This window comes from Xenia sp. Carnegie-2017, unplaced genomic scaffold, assembly GCF_021976095.1.
Source record: "Xenia sp. Carnegie-2017 unplaced genomic scaffold, XeniaSp_v1 HiC_scaffold_8, whole genome shotgun sequence".
NCBI classification, from domain to species: domain Eukaryota; kingdom Metazoa; phylum Cnidaria; class Anthozoa; order Malacalcyonacea; family Xeniidae; genus Xenia; species Xenia sp. Carnegie-2017.
In genome coordinates this window covers 67,006-91,626 of record NW_025813548.1, presented here as the reverse complement: position 1 = coordinate 91,626, position 24,621 = coordinate 67,006, and the positions used below count along the sequence as shown (strand labels likewise).

The following is a 24,621-nucleotide window of genomic DNA, read 5'->3' as shown; positions in this document are numbered from 1 at the left end:
ATATCAATCCCACATGCTAAGCTGTTAATTGTGAACGTAGCCCCTGCATCCGAACACCGAATGAACACAATGCAAAAAGAAATCATGCAGCCGCTAGCCTAGCCCTGCATCAGCTAAACGACAGCAAGTAAGATCATTTTGCCTAACCTCAACTACAACAGAATATGTACTATGAGCATCTGTCTTGCCAAACAAGAATGCAGCCACCGTAAGTCCCCAGCCATTACAACGAAGAAACATTTAAACTTGGAGCTCTAATGTATTTGTGAAATGCGTCCGATCGCCAACGACCCATCGCACGAATCTGGGCATCAGAAAAACCCCGCTCTGCTGCAAACGTAGCTGCTCCGATCCGAAAACTATGCCCTTTGTATTTGGATGAATCCAGACCACACGCTCTAAACACTGAAGCTAAGAAATTGGTAAATAAAGTTCGTGGGACAGTGTTACCTGAACTGAGTTGAAACAACGGTCCATTGGAAGAATCTCGAACAGAAAAGTAATTGAGCAAGCTTTGAACCGGACAGATATCTGAACGACCCGATAACGTCAGAACGGCAGGTCGTTCGTTATACGAATGTTTGAAGTCATTTAATGTTATCTTAATTTCGATTGTTTTATTAGTTGCATCGACCACCTTAGCTACCTGGTTAATATTGATAACTGAAGGTGACCTATGACAAGTTGTAATCTCACCTATACGTAAAAAGGCAAAAAATGCATTGGTGCACATGGCTTGAAAAAGCCTCTTGTCATAAACAGTGGAAGTTAATGTTGCTATATTCTGCAGAATACTGCGAAGTAAGGGCATAGTAATTGGCAACCGAGAATCAATTCGAGTTCCTATCTTTTTATAGCCTTTTAAAATCTGAACAATCCAAAAAGCTTTACTAAGGTCAGGGTAATCCGCCAGTCGATGACAGTACCCAAGCGCAGACACATATGTAAGCACCGTAGAAGGCTCATACTTACGTTGGAACAAGAAAGCAATAAATAAACTGAGATCTGTCGTTGAAATAGGAAGTGAAACTAAAGCTCTTTGAAGAGCCTCGTGCAAAAATTGTTGGAATAATTTCCAAGCACGACGATAAGTGGGGACTGACGATGGCTGCAAACTAGATTGTAGTAAAATAGAAGTTACAGCTTCCAATTGTGCGGTAGTAGATGTTCGGGAACAACCGACGGCAAAGTGTGAACGTTCGCGGGGGCTAGCTCTTTGAATTTTGAAACCTGAAAACGCGACAAGGCATCAGCTAGATGGTTGTACACACCTGGTATATGTTTGGCACGAAGCAAAATGTTAAATTTTAAGCAAGCTAGCACCAGGCGACGAACAAATATCATCACTGTCGGGTCCCGAGAGGTAGATCTATTTATAATTTCGACCAATGCTGCGTTGTCTGTGTGAAATAATACGCGTTGATCACGCAAAAGGTGACCCCATAACAATACGCTTAGAACGATTGGGTAAAATTCCAAAATAACGATGTTTAATTTTTTCCAGTGCTCAGGCCAGGCCCCGTAACACCAAAATTTACCGAAAATGGCTCCAAAGCCAAAGCTTGAAGAAGCATCTGTGTACAAATTCAAAACATTAGATGGAAGCCAATAGTCGGAAAGAAAAAATGACCGACCGTTAAAATCATCGATAAAAGATTTCCAAAGATTCAAATCTGCTTTTACAGACCTTGTCAAACGAATGTAGTAATGATTTACCCTAACTCCTTTGGTGATGTCAATCAGCCGACGAAGAAATGCTCTGCCTGGTACGACGACCATGCATGCAAAGTTCAACAAGCCAATCAACGACTGGATTTCTTTTAACGTGGCCTTTTTCCTTTTGAGGAATTCTCCAAGAAGCGTGCCTGTTTTGAGGATTTTGTCCTCTGGTAGACGGGCTTCCATAGCATGCGTATCGAGCTCAATGCCAGCAAAAGTGAGGATATTTAAAGGACCAAACGTTTTTTCTGGAGCTATTGGTACACCGATATGAGCACAAAGGGATGTAAACTTTTGTAATGCAACGCAACACTGGTCGAATGAAGGGGCAGCAAGGAGATAATCATCAAGAATATGAATAATATGTTCAATGCTCAAATGGGTTTTAGCGATCCATTCTAGTGCAGTGCTAAACATTTCAAAAGTGCGGCAGGACGATGCGCATCCCATGGGCATTGCCCGATCAAAATAGTAGTTACCCTGCCAAAACATTCCCAAAAGTGGGTAATCCTGTGGAAGAATGGGAATGATACGAAATGCATTCTTAATATCAGTTTTTGCCAAAAACAGCCTTTCCCCAAGCGTTTAATAATTGCAATGGCATTGTCCACTCGCGAATAAGAAACTGTTGTATATGCAGAAGGAATACCATCGTTAATAGACGCCCCATGCGGAAAGGACAAATGGTGAATCAACTGAAATTCGCCCGGAACCTTTTTTTGGCACTACACCTAAAGGTGATACATGCCAGTTTGGAAATGGAATTTGAGGAAAGAGCCCCTCAATTCCACCTGCCGCAATCTCTTTTTCAAGCTTAGCACTGACCACATCCGGATTTTGATTCGCCGAAACTAAATTGTGCACCTGAATTGAGTTATAAACACCCTCAAAATGAAGAGGAAAACCATGCGTAAAGCCTTCAAATAACTCTAAAACGATTTGGGCATTGTATCCTTGTAACAAACGTAGTAAACAGTTGATTCTTACGGGGGTTGGAAGCTTGTGTAGTTGTTGTTGATTTTCCAGCTGTGTGAAACTTGCCTGAGTGACGAAATTTACACCCTTTGGCTGGATGCTGCGAACCACATTTAAAACAAGTATGTTTGTAAGAGCAACCTGAACATTTAAATCCTCTGTGAAAGATTCGATAAAAACCCAATGGAATGAAGATGCTCGATGGAGAAGACTGAGACTGTCCGAGACGTGACCGATTGACGCTATTACGACTAAAACTTTGCGCTCAGATCCACAACTCAAAATGAGTTGTCCCCCAAGGCATATCGTGCAAATGAGATTGGCACATATAACGAAACTGTGTGTCATAAAATTGCCAGTTTGCACCACGCGCGGCTAAATCGCGAACAACCTCAGAATACTTCATCAATGCAGGAGCAACCTGGGGAAACTTACTGGTGTATATCCCAACGAAAATCTGAAAGGCAGAAGTTTGTTATGGGCTTAATCTTTGTAGTAGGTTCCAAAGAAAGGGTAGGAATGAAGCCATCATTTTGAGTTACTGAGAGATGATATCGACTATCACATCCCCTTGAACTAAGAATAGAACTGAAGTCAACAAACTCGTTTGCCCAGATCTTAGCTTTAATTTTTGAGCTTACTTGAGCATCAATGGGGATGGAAATTGAATTAAAATCTTTGCATGAAGAATGTGGACTTTCAAGCGCCAGACTAAGTCGCTGCTCACCTGCCAAATGTTCTAAAGCAGATGCCACTGGCCCCTGCACTTGGGCATCAAGCTCAGAACTATTAATAGGTACTTCTCTTGTGTCGCTTACTGTCGCAGAGGTCTGCAAACTTTCTTTCACAGCTTGAGCCACTGCTGTGGCGATTTTCGATATGGTTGCATCGTTGATATTGGTCGCAGTTGATGACGACATCGATGATTCGGGCACAGCTGACGACTCATTTTCAGCTGACGTGGGTGTAGAACCAGGACGAGTTCGTTGACCCCGAGACCTTTGTGTCGATACATATGCTCGGCGTTGAATCCTGGTGCGTGGTCTAGTAGCAGGCATCATACACTGATATACTGAAAGCAAACTGAAGGAGAAGCTACAAGCTTCAATGAAACGATAAAATGCAATTTGCAAACAATGAGAAGGAGTAATTACACAACTTAAGACAGCACAATTTTTAGTGAATGGCATACAACAAAGGTAGCCGATATAAATGGGCAAAAGTACAAAAACGGTGACTGGCCCCCTGTTTATTGAAACTAGACGAAGCAGATTAAACATTCTATGAAAACCATACACTGTTACTGACAAAACAAGACAGAGACAATTGAAAGACAACATAACGAAAATAAAGAACAATATAAGAAACAAGCTATATGTCTTGAAGGGTCGCGTGGAATTGAAGGAGAATTGCTGGTTTCATAACAGGGGATACGCTTGCCATAACCGTGTGTACAGCCCAAAGATAAATAATCCCGTGGAGTCTCGGGATATAAAAAATTTCCAACTCGGAAAATAATCAAGTTGGTAAAAACAAATTCTGTACTCCAAACAGCAATAAATCCCGTGAGATTTAAGAATTTCCAACTCCGAAAATAAACAAGTCGGTAAAAACAAACTATGTACTCCAAACAACAAATAAATGTCGGACACAAATAAATTCCGATCAATGTGCATTATGTGATGTTAGTATATAACAATCAAGCGTTTAAATAAGAGAGTGCTTTCAAGATTGCTCCTCGATAACTTTTATACAAAACAAACTGTCCTTGCGGGTTACAATGAACACCATCACAGGACAATAAAGTGTGGCCAACTTTATTGAATGCACGATGCTCCCAAAGAAAAATACCAGGTATTTTATCCAGAACAACAGACAAATACTGACGTAAAACTGCCGCTTTCTTGTTAAATGCAAAATCAGGAGTTTGCGATTGACTGATGTTCCTGTTAATCACCTGACACAAAACTACTGTCCTCACATGAAGGTCATTCTTTAAAAACAAAACTAACTCCTCCAAACGAGAGCCTGCCGTCTCGGGAGACAACTCTGACAAGTCATTTGTCCCTAATTCCAAAATAACTATGTCTGGAAATTGGTTTTTAATGAATGGTAAGTCATATTGAAAAACTTTATCAACTGTACGACCTCCAATACCATGTAGAGAGACGCAGCCCGAGGAAGCTAAGTTAAAATTTTGCTTTGCCCGCGGGTCAAAAAGCTTATCTAAATCCTCCTGTAGACGGCGAACAAATGAATGACCAAATATTAAAACTTGTGTTACATTGCTCCACATATTTAACAAGATAAGCGAAGAGTAATTAATTTGAACGCAACACATATAATATAGTACCTGGTTTTTTCGATAAATTTCACCTGGAGATGGCCACCTACTGAATGATATGTGATTTGTTTGTGCATAACCTATAAGGCTAATACCTGTGCACGTGAATCACACTACGTGCATGTGAACAAAATGCAAATAACTGTAGCCAACATCCTGTTTGCTCTTGTAGCGTCCACAATGAACCTTGGACTCCATGACCTTAGCACGCGGAATTCTTTGAGTAAAAGTAACAAACTTTCCCAGTACTTTTTCTATGTTAGAGTGTGTCCCACTCTCTCTTTGTTTCCCTTTGATTAACATAACTCTTATTTACAATTTAAACTACAAAATAACCCGCGGAAGCAATAAAATTATTATTCGCTTATGCAAATAACTCCTTTCTATATTATAAATAACGTATTATACCAACGGTATAATACGTATATTAGATTAATACCGTATATAAATACGGTATTAATATACCGTATATACCGTATATACGGTATATACGGTATATATATATATGTATAATATACGTATAATTATATAATTATATTATTATATATATACGTATATTATATAATAAAATATATAATACATGTATTTATGTATTATATATTTTATTATATATATTTGTATATGTTTCACCATGTATTTATGTATTATATATACTTTATGTATTATATATACTTTATGTATATATATATAAATACATATGGTGAAACAAAAGTCGGAGCGCGAGGTGAAAACTCCGCGTTTTCACCTCGCGCTCCGGCCAAGCAAAATCCGGCTCCGACTGCTGTTAAAACAGGCTCCGTTAGAAAGTTTATTTGCCGGAATTTTCGAAGGATACCGTTTCTCTGTAACTCGCTTTGACGTCTTTCATGATGAAGAAGATATTGCGGCCTGGCTCACCATCGATTTATAGTAAAAAAATAGTCATTCTTGGACTATCTTGTTACCAATGCAACAATGGCGTCATGTTATTTTTAATACATAAAATACTCGATTTTTTTGAAGTTTTTGCTTTTTCATCAACAATAACTTCGTATGTTTGCTGTATTTTTTGTTTCGGTTTGGAAAAACATCAAAACACCGGCTCAAGCACACATTGCTAGTTAGTGGGAGTTACCAAAGGCGTTGTTGTATTTCGTATGTTAGGTCAATACTAAAGCTATAGCCGTTTTACTGTTCATTTACAATTCTCAGCTACAACAAAGAAAATAAATTGCCATATTCATGGTTTTTACCAGGCAGATGATCCGAACTTAAATGGTGGTTTTTCGGGAAGAGTTCTTTGTCAGTGAATCGCTTAATAATTTTCGCTTTTCGACTGCAGTTTTTGAAGTTGAAAATTGATGTTTGAATGTCTGCGTTGCTCTTCAATAATGGCGAAAACTTTAGCGGGAAAATATAAATGCCGGCAGGAGTGTTAAGCAAATTTATTGTTTTGAAAACTGGTTTAATCTAAACTAAAAATAGGTACGAACTGTGTACATGGACTTGCACACGAACACGGTTTATAATGATGTTAATTATTATGTGGCAGCGTCACTTCCGATGGAATGTGGCGCTTTGATCAGTTTTTGAAACATTTTTGGCGTTCCATTTGTCTACATTTTTTGATCGCGTATTCCAAAGTAATCCACTTTCGGAAAATGTTTTTCGTATAATTTTCAATTCGGTACAGGATTTTCAAACTGTTTACCTTTGAAAATTAACGTCTGCCTGAAATACTTGCTGTATTGCAAAATCTGGCTACTTCTCGTTTATCGTGCATCGAAACTTTCTAAACTTTATCTCTACGTGAATGTTGATCATTGATTCTTCTCAGCAATACGACGAAGAATTAAAAATTTTGTCCGACGGAATTGAAGATCAGCATAATCTGATAGATCGATTGAGATTGGATAATCAAACAGAAATGTCGGGAAAACGAAAGAAACTCGAGGATGCCAAAGAAAGGTACTTTGAGGAGAAAGTAATTATGAACATGTTTCATTTTGACTGTTACGGGATTTCATCATGAATTTCACTTCAAATAATCGTGATATTTTCATTTTTTGTGTTACCTCAATTATGTAAAGATTAAAATCAACAGAAGTAGAGTTGAAGCGTGAAGAAGAATCTTTAAAATCATTTTTACGTAATGGGTGTGAGCGTGTTCTGAAACACAAGACTATAATAGAGGTAATGTTTTTTTTCACCTCTATTTATAATAAAAGATATTTGCCGTGTTTTAACCTGCTCGGGAGTTTTTACAAACGTCTCTGTGGTTTGCATAAACCTGTGTAAACATGGAAAAATTCTTTTCTTTTATAAAATAACAATAATGCCAAACAAAATTTCAAGGAAATGTCTTAACCCCCTCATTAATGTATTCATGATCGATTTGCAACATTCTCTTTAATTGATTTAATTCATTGATCACAGATTGGTTTGCACAGACTAATGAAAACTTAATCTGCTCAACTTAAACTTAAAATCTTCAACTTAATGGCGAGCTTTAGCAAGAGTACGACTACGTGTACGAAGTTTGACCGTGTAAGGGAATGGCACGAGGAAGTTCGTGGTCGTTGTCGCGTCGTCAAATGGTTGTTTTAGCCGTAAACAACAGAACGAGCTTTTCCTGTGAAAACACCGCATTTTGAGAAGCAGCTACGGCTCTATTTGTTAATAATAATATCGATGAATTCGTAATACTGATTTAGCGTGGGTATAGGACTGTTTAGAGAAAAATCTTCATTATTCTACCTTTTATGGATTGTATATTTGCATTACTTTATTGTCTTTTTATAATTCACTTTGCGTCCCAGATACATGGAAGTTTTGCAGGTCGTATTTTCGTTTTTATTGTAAACCTGCGTTCATAAAAAGATACTGAAATAAAGCTTGGAAGGTCAAAAAAAGTATTGTAAACTAAGTTCTTGCACAATAAATAAATATACCTACTTTCGTTTCTTTAAAAGACATCATAGATATCGTACTCAGATTGATGACGGCTACGAGTTGTTGACGTCACAATGTTTTCGCGCCAAAATGACGTAATTCGTACTCTTTGCTAAAGCTCCCTAATGAAACTTAAGCAAACCAATCGACGCATGCGTTGTATTTTTGTTGTGTTGTAATGAATTAAAAAAAAAACTCGTGGTTTTTATTGAAATGCCAAATCGTAAAAGAGCTTGCTTTCCTCGCATAGAATCGTGTTAAAGAAGTTCAAAAGAACACGAAGGAATGGTCTGTGAAAATGAGGAGTGCTATTCCCGAGGTTTCCTGCGTTCTTTCCAAAGATGAAATCGACAGGATTCTAGAAGATACCCATGAAGAAGTTCAAGAAAGTGCTAACCTGGAGGAACAAGCCGCTTTCTCGTAATACTAAGTAATAAAGTGATGTCTATGTTACGTATGTCGCTTCTTGTAAATACTAAATACTGTTGAAATACAAACTTGTTTTGTTTTTTGTAAATTGCATAAAACTGGGAAGAGGATGCTTAAGTCTTCTCTTCTTTGACGATTGACATTGGGATCTTTGCGAGACAATTGCAGGGGGCGTCATTTTGGCTCACAATATCGGGGGACTGAAGACTTAAGCTGCTCGACTTAAGGCACGGTAGCCATTAAATTTGCTCGACTGAATAGCGTGGTATAATTTTCCTTAAAACTATTAAAAAAATCGTGTTTTGTATTAGTTTCTGTCGAAAATTTTGTAAAGTAATATAAACCCAAAATTGAACACTGATTACTTGCTAATAATGCATAACTTGCTAATTGAAGGAGGGCTTTGTGTGCGAAAACTCGAACATTTTAGAAAAAGTATATTTACTGTGTTTGTTTATATGTTTATTTTCGGACACGTATTTCACGAAAAGTGTAGTTTTGTATAAGAAAAACCTCTATTGTGTAGAAAGTCGATCCCCATTCGAAAACGTGGACGTGAGGAGGCGGGAACGCTTTCATTTTCCTTTCGGCTAACACAGGATGATGCGACCCTGACCGTCTTATAAACGATAAATGGTCAGGTGATCATTTAATTACGATCTCGGTAATTTCATGGCTTTTACTCGACTTTGCTTTTCATGTTTATACTTTATATTTCCTTAAATACAAATCATTGGTCTGAAAATTTCCTCATTGTAAATTACTGATGATATTTTTAACTGTGATAAAAATGTAAAAAATGTTTATCATCATTCATACCAACATTGCCGCTAAAAGTTGAAACTAAAAAAATAAAAAAATTCATGTATTAAATGCTTATTTTTCTATTTTCTTGTATAAGGATCAAAACGTACGTATTTACCTATGAAAATCCAATTCTTGTTTAAGTATTCCAGGAAGAACAAATTCGACATTATGCATTCCTAAAAATTAAAATATCAATTAAGAAAAATATTTCACTTTTTCAAAAAATAAACAACAGAAATAACTACAAAAATAACTTCAAACCAATTCCCGCCATTTTCATTTCACGACATAAATGAGTGTCCTCGTCACAAGTGACACAGACAAATGCTGGATAGCCCTAAATATCCATAGTTATCCACAATTTAAACACCATCATCACAAGGTGATGTATATCAACACAACAATGAGCTTACATCTTGTTTTTTTTCTCAGATAAACTTTTCCATTCCGTTTTTTTAGGAAGTTCTGTCATTATCTATAAAACAACAAAAAACGCACTGAACATTGATTTAAAAAACATCTATAATCATGACCTCATAATTTTAAAAGTAGAACGCCCTGAAATAAAAAAGTATATAAAGAAACGCTTAACTTTCCTACCCGTCCGCCAGCACAATATAAACTTTCCATCATATTACGATAGTCAGGTCGAACATTTGCGGTCACGTATACTGTTATATCCTATAAAGATATAGTCGTATAATGAACAAGTAAAATCTGCGTTTTGTATTTGGACGTCTAATGATTAGAAGTCTTATAATTAATTTCTATGTAAGACTTAGAGTGAAGATTTGGGGGAGAAAATTTGTTCACTCTGAATTAGTTCTACTTATTAATATGTCGTTTTCAAGTATAGCACCAAATATAGCATCCATACCATATAGCTGCCTTCTTCCTTAATATATCTCATTGTAACAACTCTTTAAAAGTACATTTACATATACGATGATATAGTTAATCCCTTGAAGGAAAATGTTTCTTCCTCTAACTAAAACACCAACCTGAAAAGAGGTTTTGCTTGGGCTCGATCAATAGACTGGGACAGAGACATTCCATAAAGTCTCTCTCCATTATCATCTTTCAAAATAAAGTCCTTTTCATCTAAAATACGAAAGCGATTGCAGAACAGCACATTCTTCATGTTAAAATATTTGTAATATAAAAGTAAGTATAGAAATTGTACTTATTCAGGTACACTACAAAACATTTTCACACTTTGTACGGTCTTTCTGATTATATTCTGACATATTGTTTTCGTAAGAATAATAAAGACAAGTCAAATGTTATTTATGTATAGTAATACGCAACAAACTCTCCTTGATAATGACTTGCTTCAATCCATTGAGGATTGACAATATAATGACATACCGAGATTCCTGTTAGAAACTTAATGGTCCTCATTATCTATAATTATCCAACAATGTACATATGAATAAAAATACATCTACTGCAAGAACATAAAGATGACTTACTTTAGTAGCAACAATGTGTGTACATGTTCTAGTCGATGTTGATGTATCTCCACCTAACTCAACCAATTTCTAAATCAATATTTACATAAACGAAACGTTACTTTCACATGTTAACATTAAACTCTATAAACCAATGACATATTAACTATTGAAATTAAATAAGAATAAATTTAATGTATGTTGAGATGTTTTAAAAAGTCGAAACTTGACTTACGTCAGTCATACGTCTTACTGATCTGGGATTAAGGCCAGTGAAAACAACACGAGGCGCTTCTTTTACACGAGCATTTGTTAATGATGCCGGTAACTTCGTGGATGGAATGCTATAAACATATTGAATGGACATCGCATAAGGGCATATCTACGTAAGAAAATTCACAGAATATAATCTACGGAGATGGAAAACAAGCGAGTGGAAAAACACGTTCCATGTCTGGTGGTTTGTAAGTTGAGTAGATAAGTGTTAAAATTGTCTTGCATGAGTAACTGCATGAGACAGTAAAGAAAGAATCCCGATGGTCTATTTTTATATTTTGAATCTTAATAATGAATAACACCCAAACTAAAAAAATGTCAATATAAAATGTCTCTTGCATTGAGAAAATAGCTGGCTTTCATTCGCTACTTTTCAACGTTTATAAAGAAAATTTCGATGCTGCAAGTAGGGTTCATTAGATTTCTAAGATAAAAATGTTACTATAAGATTTAAAACAATACACGTAAAAACTGCGCGGTGAAAAAAAAGAAAAAAGAAGAGACCGACTAAGTCGCCTGGATTAGACGACCAGGACAGCGCTTGGATATCAGGTATTAAAGTTTTGTTCTTCTCAATATATTTCATGTCTGTTTTTCTTCATTCAACATGCTGACATTTATAATGTGTTTTTATAGAGTAGCTACTATGTCTGTATGCCTTGTAACTGGACAATGAATGTACAGACCCAGTCGGACAGAATCACCAAGAATCAAGCGTCCTTATTAAGAGATTCATATTTGCGACTTCAGCAATGCATAATGTTCACTACTAGTACAGCGCATTTTTTAAATTTAACCTTAAAACTTTCCGTAAGACATAATTTTCTGTCCAAAAACGTGAAAGCTAGCTATTAATGAAGGTCTCTTTTACGTAAGTCATGACGTTACTTAGGTCATTTCATATTTCATTGTTATTGCCAGGTGAATGGTCTGATTGTAGATACTGAATGTTTTTTTCATACGAATTACATATGGCTGCTTTTAGTTTTCATTTTTCGTCTATTTATAAAAATTTCAGTTAACACTGCGCTCTTTATTTTTTGTTTAAAGTTTAAAGTTTTTTCTTTATTTTTTGTTTAAAGTTTGCGTTTCTTTTGTTGCAACACAAAATCTTTGCTGTGTGGATAGCGTAGTCAGCCTGCATTTGTCGCTCTGTAAATTTGAGTTTTTTATACGACTGTAACGCACGATCTGACTACACTGCATGTTAAAGTAGATCATCGGGATTCAGGATCATTGAAAACAACAAAAATAGGAAACATCTTAAAACTACAAAAATTTTAGGAAATTTTTCTAAATTTTCGCTCTTTTCTTTCATTTGAGGGTTTTTTACCGGATCCACCGGTTTTCCCTCCCATTTCGTTTTGTTTTGACAAAAAAAAACAGTGTCCATATTTGGGGCCAAGTGATGTCATTTGTTATAACATTATTTGCTGTAGCTATCATGAATATTCACTTTTCTTTTTCTTTTCTCGGCCTTCGGGTATATCTCCTGAAACACTGTGCTTATTAAATAGCATACATTCTAAAAAATAGGCACATGTGAAATGCGTACATGTTGGTAGCCTTCACGTATATAAAAATGCGTACATGTTGATAGCCTTCAAGTTTACAGAAATGCGTGCATGTCGGTAGCCTTCAAGTTCATAGAAATGCGTGCATGTTGGTAGCCTTCAAGTTTACAGAAATGCGTGCATGTTGGTAGCCTTCAAGTTTATAGAAATGCGTGCATGTTGGTAGCCTTCAAGTTTATAGAAATGCGTACATGTTGGTAGCCTTCAAGTTTACAGAAATGCCTGCATGTCGGTAGCCTTCAAGTTTATAGAAATGCGTGCATGTTGGTAGCCTTCAAGTTTATAGAAATGCGTGCATGTTGGTAGCCTTCAACTTTATAGAAATACGTGCATGATGGTAGCCTTCAAGTTTATAGAAATGCGTACATGTTGGTAGCCTTCAAGTTTATAGAAATGCGTGCATGTTGGTAGCCTTCAAGTTTACAGAAATGCGTGCATGTTAGTAGCCTTCAAGTTTATAGTAATGCGTGCATGTTGGTAGCCTTCAAGTTTATAGAAATGCGTGCATGTTGGTAGCCTTCAAGTTTATAGAAATGCGTGCATGTTGGTAGCCTTCAAGTTTATAGAAATGCGTGCATGTTGGTAGCCTTCAAGTTTATAGAAATGCGTGCATGTTGGCAGGGGCGAAACTAGCATCTTTTGAATGGGAAGGGGGGGGGGCTGGGGATGAAATTGCCCTGCAAGGACACAGGATGCCCTGCAGATCATATGGAACAGTACTTACACCATATATTTTTGTAATACATGTTGTATTTTTGTGACAGAACGCACTTTAGCGTACTATTAAATCTTTAATGGCAGTTTTCGCATCTTTGCAGTTGCCCAATTTTTTAAAATAATATTTATGTCAACATTGTCCGTAAGATCTTTTTCACATGCAAGAACGATTAAGTCATTTAATCGCGTATCTTTCATTGTGGATCTCAGGCAGTTTTTGACAATCTTAAGCTTGCTGAAACACCTTTCATCTTTTGCCACGGACACTGGAGCGGTCAGCAATAGTTGATACGCCTTGCACACCTTTGGAAAGACGCTTTTGTGTTTGAAAGCAAATAACGCAACGTCTTGAAGGGATTTAGGTTCTGATTTAAGTTGTGACGACACAATATTATTGAAAATTTCCAACTCAGACAACAGTATTTCTGCATCAACATCTTTTACCGCCGGTGGAAAAAGACTACACATTTCATTAACTGTTTCAGCCATCGGCCTTTCTAGCGGCAGCTGTAAGCTCTCTTCAAGAGGTTTTATTTTGTCGATGCAATCTTTAATGTTATCGGTATACTTGGTAATAAGTGAGTCTAGAACCAAGTACATTTCCTTTCGGTAGAAATCTTTATATGATATTTCTGTTGCTATTTCGGAATGCTCGGCAATACGTTTGGGTGGCTTTCTTGATCGATGACCAGTGTATTCTATCATTACGTCTATTCCTACTTTGGTTCCAAACGCAACCATTGCCTCAATCTTCGAGTCTAATCCGTTCTCGTCACTTCGAATTTGTCTAAGGTTTTTTACTGTAGCATCAATCAGGTTAAGTGCATCTACTATATTTAGCTCCTCCTCCTGCAGTTGTTTGGTTAGGATTTTGGTTTTTGTCCGTAAAATAAACTATACAAACATTAATTACTAAAAAGCTTCAATCAATTTAGATCAACAAAACTTTATCTTAGTGTTTGTGTTACTGATGTAAAAATATAGTATGGTGTTTCCACTTAAGATATAAAAACTTCAATAATTTTACTTACGAACACTTCGATGATGATGCATATCTGCTTTTAAAATGTCCGCCAAAACAAGAGGAAATTTATAAACGGAAAGTTTCCTTGATGCGTACCGTTTACCGTTTACCGTTTTCCGTTCTTACACATGAAGTGCAAATCCAGCTTAAATTAAAACTGAACTACATTTTCACATTATGTGGATAACTGTTCGCACGTATCCTAGTGTTTAGTTTTGTAATTAGCCCTGCAAATTCAATTGTTGCCCTGCAACGTTAACATTTTTGGGGGGTTAGTCCCCCCCCCATACCCCCCCTTAAATTTCGCCCCTGAATGTTGGTAGCCTTCAAGTTTATAGAAATGCGTGCATGGTGGTAGCCTTCAAGTTTATAGAAATGCGTGCATGTTGGTAGCCTTCAAGTTTATAGAAATACGTGCATGTTGGTAGCCTTCAAGTTTATAGAAATGCGTGCATGTTGGTAGCCTTCAAGTTTATATAAATGGGTGCATGTTGGTAGCCTTCAAGTTTATAGAAATGCATGCATGTTGGTAGCCTTCAAGTTTATAGAAATGCGTGCATGTTGGTAGCCTTCAAATTTATAGAAATGCGTGCATGTTGGTAGCCTTCAAGTTTATAGAAATGCGTGCATGTTGGTAGCCTTCAAGTTTATAGAAATGCGTGCATGTTAGTAGCCTTCAAGTTTATAGAAATGCGCGAATGTTGGTAGCCTTCAAGTTTATAGAAATGCGTGCATGTTGGTAGCCTTCAAGTTTATAGAAATGCGTGCATGTTGGTAGCCTTCAAGTTTATAGAAATGCGTGCATGTTGGTAGCCTTCAAGTTTATAGAAATGCGTGCATGTTGGTAGCCTTCAAGTTTATATAAATGGGTGCATGTTGGTAGCCTTCAAGTTTATAGAAATGCGTGCATGTTGGTAGCCTTCAAGTTTATAGAAATGCGTGCATGTTGGTAGCCTTCAAGTTTACAGAAATGCGTGCATGTTAGTAGCCTTCAAGTTTATAGAAATGCGTGCATGTTGGTAGCCTTCAAGTTTACAGAAATGCGTGCATGTTGGTAGCCTTCAAGTTTATAGAAATGCGTGCATGTTGGTAGCCTTCAAGTTTATAGAAATGCGTGCATGTTGGTAGCCTTCAAGTTTATAGAAATGCGTGCATGTTGGTAGCCTTCAAGTTTATGGAAATGCGTACATGTTGGTAGCATTCAAGTTTACAGAAATGCCTGCATGTCGGTAGCCTTCAAATTTATAGAAATGCGTGCATGTTGGTAGCCTTCAAGTTTATAGAAATGCGTGCATGTTGGTAGCCTTCAACTTTATAGAAATGCGTGCATGTTGGTAGCCTTCAAGTTTATAGAAATGCGTTCATGTTGGTAGCCTTCAATTTTATAGAAATGCGTGCATGTTGGTAGCCTTCAAGTTTATAGAAATGCGTGCATGTTGGTAGCCTTCAAGTTTATAGAAATGCGTGCATGTTGGTAGCCTTCAAGTTTATAGAAATGCGTGCATGTTGGTAGCCTTCAAGTTTATAGAAATGCGTGCATGTTGGTAGCCTTCAATTTATAGAAATGCGTGCATGTTGGTAGCCTTCAAGTTTATAGAAATGCGTGCATGTTGGTAGCCTTCAAGTTTATAGAAATGCGTACATGTTGGTAGCCTTCAAGTTTATAGAAATGCGTGCATGTTGGTAGGCTTCAAGTTTATAGAAATGCGTGCATGTTGGTAGCCTTCAAGTTTATAGAAATGCGTGCATGTTGGTAGCCTTCGAGTTTATAGAAATGCGTGCATGTTGGTAGCCTTCAACTTTATAGAAATGCGTGCATGTTGGTAGCCTTCGAGTTTATAGAAATGCGTGCATGTTGGTAGCCTTCAAGTTTATAGAAATGCGTGCATGTTGGTAGCCTTCAAGTTTATAGAAATGCGTGCATGTTGGTAGCCTTCAAGTTTATAAAAATGCGTGCATGTTGGTAGCCTTCAAGTTTATAGAAATGCGTGCATGTTGGTAGCCTTCAAGTTTATATAAATAGGTGTATATTGGTAGCCTTCAAGTTTATAGAAATGCGTGCATGTTGGTAGCCTTCAATATTACAGAAATGCGTGCATGTTGGTAGCCTTCAAGTTTACAGAAATGCGTGCATGTTAGTAGCCTTCAAGTTTATAGAAATGCGTGCATGTTGGTAGCCTTCAAGTTTATAGAAATGCGTTCATGTTGGTAGCCTTCAATTTTATAGAAATGCGTGCATGTTGGTAGCCTTCAAGTTTATAGAAATGCGTGCATGTTGGTAGCCTTCAAGTTTATAGAAATGCGTGCATGTTGGTAGCCTTCAAGTTTATAGAAATGCGTGCATGTTGGTAGCCTTCAATATTATAGAAATGCGTGCATGTTGGTAGCCTTCAAGTTTATAGAAATGCGTGCATGTTGGTAGCCTTCAAGTTTATAGAAATGCGTACATGTTGGTAGCCTTCAAGTTTATAGAAATGCGTGCATGTTGGTAGGCTTCAAGTTTATAGAAATGCGTGCATGTTGGTAGCCTTCAAGTTTATAGAAATGCGTGCATGTTGGTAGCCTTCGAGTTTATAGAAATGCGTGCATGTTGGTAGCCTTCAACTTTATAGAAATGCGTGCATGTTGGTAGCCTTCGAGTTTATAGAAATGCGTGCATGTTGGTAGCCTTCAAGTTTATAGAAATGCGTGCATGTTGGTAGCCTTCAAGTTTATAGAAATGCGTGCATGTTGGTAGCCTTCAAGTTTATAAAATGCGTGCATGTTGGTAGCCTTCAAGTTTATAGAAATGCGTGCATGTTGGTAGCCTTCAAGTTTATATAAATAGGTGTATATTGGTAGCCTTCAAGTTTATAGAAATGCGTGCATGTTGGTAGCCTTCAATATTACAGAAATGCGTGCATGTTGGTAGCCTTCAAGTTTACAGAAATGCGTGCATGTTGGTAGCCTTCAAGTTTATAGAAATGCGTGCATGTTGGTAGCCTTCAAGTTTATAGAAATGCGTGCATGTTGGTAGCCTTCAATATTATAGAAATGCGTGCATGTTGGTAGCCTTCAAGTTTATAGAAATGCGTGCATGTTGGTAGCCTTCAAGTTTATAGAAATGCGTACATGTTGGTAGCCTTCAAGTTTATAGAAATGCGTGCATGTTGGTAGCCTTCAAGTTTATAGAAATGCGTGCATGTTGGTAGCCTTCAATATTATAGAAATGCGTGCATGTTGGTAGCCTTCAAGTTTATAGAAATGCGTGCATGTTGGTAGCCTTCAAGTTTATAGAAATGCGTACATGTTGGTAGCCTTCAAGTTTATAGAAATGCGTGCATGTTGGTAGGCCTAAGTTTATAGAAATGCGTGCATGTTGGTAGCCTTCAAGTTTATAGAAATGCGTGCATGTTGGTAGCCTTCGAGTTTATAGAAATGCGTGCATGTTGGTAGCCTTCAACTTTATAGAAATGCGTGCATGTTGGTAGCCTTCGAGTTTATAGAAATGCGTGCATGTTGGTAGCCTTCAAGTTTATAGAAATGCGTGCATGTTGGTAGCCTTCAAGTTTATAGAAATGCGTGCATGTTGGTAGCCTTCAAGTTTATAAAATGCGTGCATGTTGGTAGCCTTCAAGTTTATAGAAATGCGTGCATGTTGGTAGCCTTCAATATTATAGAAATGCGTGCATGTTGGTAGCCTTCAAGTTTATAGAAATGCGTGCATGTTGGTAGCCTTCAAGTTTATACAAATGCGTACATGTTGGTAGCCTTCAAGTTTATAGAAATGCGTGCATGTTGGTAGCCTTCAAGTTTATAGAAATGCGTGCATGTTGGTAGCCTTCAATATTATAGAAATGCGTGCATGTTGGTAGCCTTCAAGTTTATAGAAATGCGTGCATGTTGGTAGCCTTCAAGTTTATAGAAATGCGTACATGTTGGTAGCCTTCAAGTTTATAGAAATGCGTGCATGTTGGTAGCCTTCAAGTTTATAGAAATGCGTGCATGTTGGTAGCCTTCAAGTTTATAGAAATGCGTGCATGTTGGTAGCCTTCGAGTTTATAGAAATGCGTGCATGTTGGTAGCCTTCAACTTTACAGAAATGCGTGCATGTTGGTAGCCTTCGAGTTTATAGAAATGCGTGCATGTTGGTAGCCTTCAAGTTTATAGAAATGCGTGCATGTTGGTAGCCTTCAAGTTTATAGAAATGCGTGCATGTTGGTAGCCTTCAAGTTTATAAAATGCGTGCATGTTGGTAGCCTTCAAGTTTATAGAAATGCGTGCATGTTGGTAGCCTTCAAGTTTATAAATAGGTGTATATTGGTAGCCTTCAAGTTTATAGAAATGCGTGCATGTTGGTAGCCTTCATTTATAGAAATGCGTGCATGTTGGTAGCCTTCAAGTTTACAGAAATGCGTGCATGTTAGTAGCCTTCAAGTTTATAGAAATGCGTGCATGTTGGTAGCCTTCAAGTTTACAGAAATGCGTGCATGTTGGTAGCCTTCAAGTTTATAGAAATGCGTGCATGTTGGTAGCCTTCAAATTTATAGAAATGCGTGCATGTTGGTAGCCTTCAAGTTTATAGAAATGCGTGCATGTTGGTAGCCTTCAAGTTTATAGAAATGCGTACATGTTGGTAGCCTTCAAGTTTACAGAAATGCGTGCATGTTGGTAGCCTTCAAGTTTATAGAAATGCGTGCATGTTGGTAGCTTTAAAGTTTATAGAAATGCGTGCATGTTGGTAGCCTTCAACTTTATAGAAATGCGTGCATGTTGGTAGCCTTCAAGTTTATAGAAATGCGTACATGTTGGTAGCCTTCAAGTTTATAGAAATGCGTGCATGTTGGTAGCCTTCAACTTTATAGAAATGCGTGCATGTTGGTAGCCTTCAACTTTATAGAAATGCGTGCATGTTGGTAGCCTTCAAGTTTATAGAAATGCGTGCATGTTGGTAGCCTTCAAAATTATAGAAATGCGTGCATGTTGGTAGCCTTCAAGTTTATAGAAATGCGTGCATGTTGGTAGCCTTCAAGTTTATAGAAATGCGTGTATGTTGGTAGCCTTCAAGCTTATAGAAATGCGTGCATGTTGGTAGCCTTCAAGTTTATAGAAATGCGTGCATGTTGGTAGCCTTCAAGTTTATAGAAATGCGTGCATGTTGGTAGCCTTCAAGTTTATAGAAATGCGTGCATGTTGGTAGCCTTCAACTTTATAGAAATGCGTGCATGTTAGTAGCCTTCAAGTTTATAGAAATGCGTGCATGTTGATAGCCTTTAATATTACAGAAATGCGTGCATGTTGGTAGCCTTCATGTTTACAGAAATGCGTGCATGTTGGTAGCCTTCAAGTTTATAGAAATGCGTACATGTTGGTAGCCTTCAAGTTTACAGAAATGCGTGCATGTTGGTAGCCTTCAAGTTTACAGAAATGCGTACATGTTGGTAGCCTGTTTACAGAAATGCGTGCATGTTGTTATTCTTCAACTTTATAGAAATGCGTGCATGTTGGTAGCCTTCAAGTTTATAGAAATGCGTGCATGTTAGTAGCCTTCAAGTTTATAGAAATGCGCATGTTGGTAGCCTCAAGTTTATAGAAATGCGTGCATGTTGGTAGCCTTCAAGTTTATAGAAATGCGTGCATGTTGGTAGCCTTCAAGTTTATAGAAATGCGTGCATGTTGGTAGCCTTCAAAATTATAGAAATGCGTGCATGTTGGTAGCCTTCAAGTTTATAGAAATGCGTGCATGTTGGTAGCCTTCAAGTTTATAGAAATGCGTGTATGTTGGTAGCCTTCAAGTTTATAGAAATGCGTGCATGTTGGTAGCCTTCAAGTTTATAGAAATGCGTGCATGTTGGTAGCCTTCAAGTTTATAGAAATGCGTGCATGTTGGTAGCCTTCAGTTTATAGAAATGCGTGCATGTTGGTAGCCTTCAAGTTTATAGAAATGCGTGCATGTTAGTAGCCTTCAAGTTTATAGAAATGCGTGCATGTTGATAGCCTTTAATATTACAGAAATGCGTGCATGTTGGTAGCCTTCATGTTTACAGAAATGCGTGCATGTTGGTAGCCTTCAAGTTTATAGAAATGCGTACATGTTGGTAGCCTTCAAGTTTACAGAAATGAGTGCATGTTGGTAGCCTTCAAGTTTACAGAAATGCGTACATGTTGGTAGCCTTCAAGTTTACAGAAATGCGTGCATGTTGGTAGCCTTCAACTTTATAGAAATGCGTGCATGTTGGTAGCCTTCAAGTTTATAGAAATGCGTGCATGTTGGTAGCCTTCAAGTTTATAGAAATGCGCGCATGTTGGTAGCCTTCAAGTTTATAGAAATGCGTGCATGTTGGTAGCCTTCAAGTTTATAGAAATGCGTGCATGTTGGTAGCCTTCAAGTTTATAGAAATGCGTGCATGTTGGTAGCCTTCAAGTTTATAGAAATGCGTGCATGTTGGTAGCCTTCAAGTTTATAGAAATGCGTGCATGTTGGTAGCCTTCAGTTTATAGAAATGCGTGCATGTTGGTAGCCTTCAAGTTTATAGAAATGCGTACATGTTGGTAGCCTCTAGTTTATAGAAATGCGTGCATGTTGGTAGCCTTCAAGTTTATAGAAATGCGTGCAAGTTGGTAGCCTTCAAGTTTATAGAAATGCGTGCATGTTGGTAGCCTTCGAGTTTATAGAAATGCGCTCATGTTGGTAGCCTTCAACTTTATAGAAATGCGTGCATGTTGGTAGCCTTCGAGTTTATAGAAATGCAAGCATGTTGGTAGCCTTCAAGTTTTTAGAAATGCGTGCATGTTAATAGCCTTCAAGTTTATAGAAATGCGTGCATGTTGGTAGCCTTCAACTTTATAGAAATGCGTGCATGTTAGTAGCCTTCAAGTTTATAGAAATGCGTGCATGTTGGTAGCCTTTAATTTACAGAAATGCGTGCATGTTGGTAGCCTTCATGTTTACAGAAATGCGTGCATGTTGGTAGCCTTCAAGTTTATAGAAATGCGTACATGTTGGTAGCCTTCAAGTTTACAGAAATGAGTGCATGTTGGTAGCCTTCAAGTTTATAGAAATGCGTACATGTTGGTAGCCTTCAAGTTTACAGAAATGCGTGCATGTTGTTATTCTTCAACTTTATAGAAATGCGTGCATGTTGGTAGCCTACAAGTTTATAGAAATGCGTGCATGTTAGTAGCCTTCAAGTTTATAGAAATGCGTGCATGTTGGTAGCCTTCAAGTTTATAGAAATGCGTGCATGTTGGTAGCCTTCAAGTTTATAGAAATGCGTGCATGTTGGTAGCCTTCAAGTTTATAGAAATGCGTGCATGTTGGTAGCCTTCAAAATTATAGAAATGCGTGCATGTTGGTAGCCTTCAAGTTTATAGAAATGCGTGCATGTTTAGCCTTCAAGTTTATAGAAATGCGTGTATGTTGGTAGCCTTCAAGTTTATAGAAATGCGTGCATGTTGGTAGCCTTCAAGTTTATAGAAATGCGTGCATGTTGGTAGCCTTCAAGTTTATAGAAATGCGTGCATGTTGGTAGCCTTCAAGTTTATAGAAATGCGTGCATGTTGGTAGCCTTCAAGTTTATAGAAATGCGTGCATGTTAGTAGCCTTCAAGTTTATAGAAATGCGTGCATGTTGGTAGCCTTCAATTTACAGAAATGCGTGCATGTTGGTAGCCTTCATGTTTACAGAAATGCGTGCATGTTGGTAGCCTTCAAGTTTATAGAAATGCGTGCATGTTGGTAGCCTTCAAGTTTATAGAAATGCGTGCATGTTGGTAGCCTTCAAGTTTACAGAAATGCGTGCATGTTGGTAGCCTTCAAGTTTATAGAAATGCGTGCATGTTGGTATTCTTCAAGTTTATAGAAATGCGTGCATGTTGGTAGCCTTCAAGTTTATAGAAATGCGTGCATGTTGGTAGCCTTCGTTTATAGAAATGCGTGCATGTTGGTAGCCTTCAAGTTTATAGAAATGCGTGCATGTTGGTAGCCTTCAAGTTTATAGAAATGCGTGCATGTTGGTAGCCTTCAAGTTTATAGAAATGCGTGCATGTTGGTAGCCTTCAAGTTTATAGAAATGCGTGCATGTTGGTAGCCTTCAAGTTTATAGAAATGCGTGCATGTTGGTAGCCTTCAAGTTTATAGAAATGCGTGCATGTTGGTAGCCTTCAAGTTTATAGAAATGCGTACATGTTGGTAGCCTTCTAGTTTATAGAAATGCGTGCATGTTGGTAGCCTTCAAGTTTATAGAAATGCGTGCATGTTGGTAGCCTTCAAGTTTATAGAAATGCGTGCATGTTGGTAGCCTTCGAGTTTATAGAAATGCGTGCATGTTGGTAGCCTTCAAGTTTATAGAAATGCGTGCATGTTGGTAGCCTTCAAGTTTATAGAAATGCGTGCATGTTGGTAGCCTTCAAGTTTAGAAATGCGTGCATGTTAGCCTTCAAGTTTATAGAAATGCGTGCATGTTGGTAGCCTTCAAGTTTATAAAATGCGTGCATGTTGGTAGCCGTTTATAGAAATGCGTGCATGTTGGTAGCCTTCAAGTTTATAGAAATGGTGCATGTTGGTAGCCTTCAAGTTTATAGAAATGCGTGCATGTTGGTAGCCTTCAAGTTTATAGAAATGCGTGCATGTTGGTAGCCTTCAAGTTTATAGAAATGCGTGCATGTTGGTAGCCTTCAAGTTTATAGAAATGCGTGCATGTTGGTAGCCTAAGTTTACAGAAATGCGTGCATGTTGGTAGCCTTCAAGTTTATAGAAATGCGTACATGTTGGTAGCCTTCAAGTTTACAGAAATGCGTGCATGTTGGTAGCCTTCAAGTTTATAGAAATGCGTGCATGTTGGTAGCCTTCAAGTTTATAGAAATGCGTGCATGTTGGTAGCCTTCAAGTTTATAGAAATGCGTGCATGTTGGTAGCCTTCAAGTTTATAGAAATGCGTGCATGTTGGTAGCCTTCAAGTTTATAGAAATGCGTGCATGTTGGTAGCCTTCAATTTATAGAAATGCGTGCATGTTGGTAGCCTTCAAGTTTATAGAAATGCGTGCATGTTGGTAGCCTTCAAGTTTATAGAAATGCGTGCATGTTGGTAGCCTTCAAGTTTACAGAAATGCGTGCATGTTGGTAGCCTTCAAGTTTATAGAAATGCGTGCATGTTGGTAGCCTTCAAGTTTATAGAAATGCGTGCATGTTGGTAGCCTTCAAGTTTATAGAAATGCGTGCATGTTGGTAGCCTTCAAGTTTATAGAAATGCGTGCATGTTGGTAGCCTTCAAGTTTATAGAAATGCGTGCATGTTGGTAGCCTTCAAGTTTATAGAAATGCGTGCATGTTGGTAGCCTTCAAGTTTATAGAAATGCGTGCATGTTGGTAGCCTTCAAGTTTATAGAAATGCGTGCATGTTGGTAGCCTTCAAGTTTATAGAAATGCGTGCATGTTGGTAGCCTTCAAGTTTATAGAAATGCGTGCATGTTGGTAGCCTTCAAGTTTATAGAAATGCGTGCATGTTGGTAGCCTTCAAGTTTATAGAAATGCGTGCATGTTGGTAGCCTTCAAGTTTATAGAAATGCGTGCATGTTGGTAGCCTTCAAGTTTATAGAAATGCGTGCATGTTGGTAGCCTTCAAGTTTATAGAAATGCGTGCATGTTGGTAGCCTTCAAGTTTATAGAAATGCGTGCATGTTGGTAGCCTTCAAGTTTATAGAAATGCGTGCATGTTGGTAGCCTTCAAGTTTATAGAAATGCGTGCATGTTGGTAGCCTTCAAGTTTATAGAAATGCGTGCATGTTGGTAGCCTTCAAGTTTATAGAAATGCGTGCATGTTGGTAGCCTTCAAGTTTATAGAAATGCGTGCATGTTGGTAGCCTTCAAGTTTATAGAAATGCGTGCATGTTGGTAGCCTTCAAGTTTATAGAAATGCGTGCATGTTGGTAGCCTTCAAGTTTATAGAAATGCGTGCATGTTGGTAGCCTTCAAGTTTATAGAAATGCGTGCATGTTGGTAGCCTTCAAGTTTATAGAAATGCGTGCATGTTGGTAGCCTTCAAGTTTATAGAAATGCGTGCATGTTGGTAGCCTTCAAGTTTATAGAAATGCGTGCATGTTGGTAGCCTTCAAGTTTATAGAAATGCGTGCATGTTGGTAGCCTTCAAGTTTATAGAAATGCGTGCATGTTGGTAGCCTTCAAGTTTATAGAAATGCGTGCATGTTGGTAGCCTTCAAGTTTATAGAAATGCGTGCATGTTGGTAGCCTTCAAGTTTATAGAAATGCGTGCATGTTGGTAGCCTTCAAGTTTATAGAAATGCGTGCATGTTGGTAGCCTTCAAGTTTATAGAAATGCGTGCATGTTGGTAGCCTTCAAGTTTATAGAAATGCGTGCATGTTGGTAGCCTTCAAGTTT

At 37.8% G+C, this 24,621-nt stretch overlaps 2 protein-coding genes and 2 long non-coding RNA genes across 4 annotated transcripts; 1 reads left to right on the top strand and 3 right to left on the bottom strand.

Moving 5' to 3' along the window:
* Positions 1-6,542: 6,542 nt before the first annotated feature.
* Positions 6,543-8,759, top strand: LOC124459346. Its single transcript, XM_047008830.1, has 3 exons — positions 6,543-6,985; positions 7,108-7,210; positions 8,220-8,759. Exons 1-3 carry the CDS (start codon positions 6,831-6,833, stop codon positions 8,391-8,393), a joined length of 432 nt encoding a protein of 143 aa, XP_046864786.1. The 5' UTR covers positions 6,543-6,830; the 3' UTR covers positions 8,394-8,759.
* Positions 8,760-9,086: 327 nt separating this feature from the next.
* Positions 9,087-9,381, bottom strand: LOC124459351. The gene is made up of 2 exons (XR_006953578.1): positions 9,321-9,381; positions 9,087-9,241 (listed from the first exon to the last, which is right to left on the bottom strand). It is a non-coding gene; the product is annotated as an uncharacterized LOC124459351 (long non-coding RNA).
* Positions 9,382-10,574: 1,193 nt separating this feature from the next.
* LOC124459347 lies at positions 10,575-10,968 on the bottom strand. Its single transcript, XR_006953576.1, has 3 exons — positions 10,892-10,968; positions 10,678-10,746; positions 10,575-10,609 (listed from the first exon to the last, which is right to left on the bottom strand). It is a non-coding gene; the product is annotated as an uncharacterized LOC124459347 (long non-coding RNA).
* Positions 10,969-13,289: 2,321 nt separating this feature from the next.
* LOC124459320 lies at positions 13,290-13,964 on the bottom strand. Its single transcript, XM_047008808.1, has one exon. The coding sequence runs from the start codon at positions 13,962-13,964 to the stop codon at positions 13,290-13,292; it is 675 nt and encodes a 224-aa protein (XP_046864764.1).
* Between the last annotated feature and the right edge of the window lie 10,657 nt (positions 13,965-24,621).

Coding starts and splice junctions, on each gene's coding strand:
- LOC124459346 (XM_047008830.1), top strand. CDS start 6,831: ATGTTGATCATTGATTCTTCTCAGCAATACGACGAAGAATTAAAAATT. Junction 6,986..7,107: donor CTCGAGGATGCCAAAGAAAG/GTACTTTGAGGA, acceptor AATTATGTAAAG/ATTAAAATCAACAGAAGTAG. Junction 7,211..8,219: donor AACACAAGACTATAATAGAG/GTAATGTTTTTT, acceptor TTCCTCGCATAG/AATCGTGTTAAAGAAGTTCA.
- LOC124459320 (XM_047008808.1), bottom strand. CDS start 13,964: ATGGTTGCGTTTGGAACCAAAGTAGGAATAGACGTAATGATAGAATAC.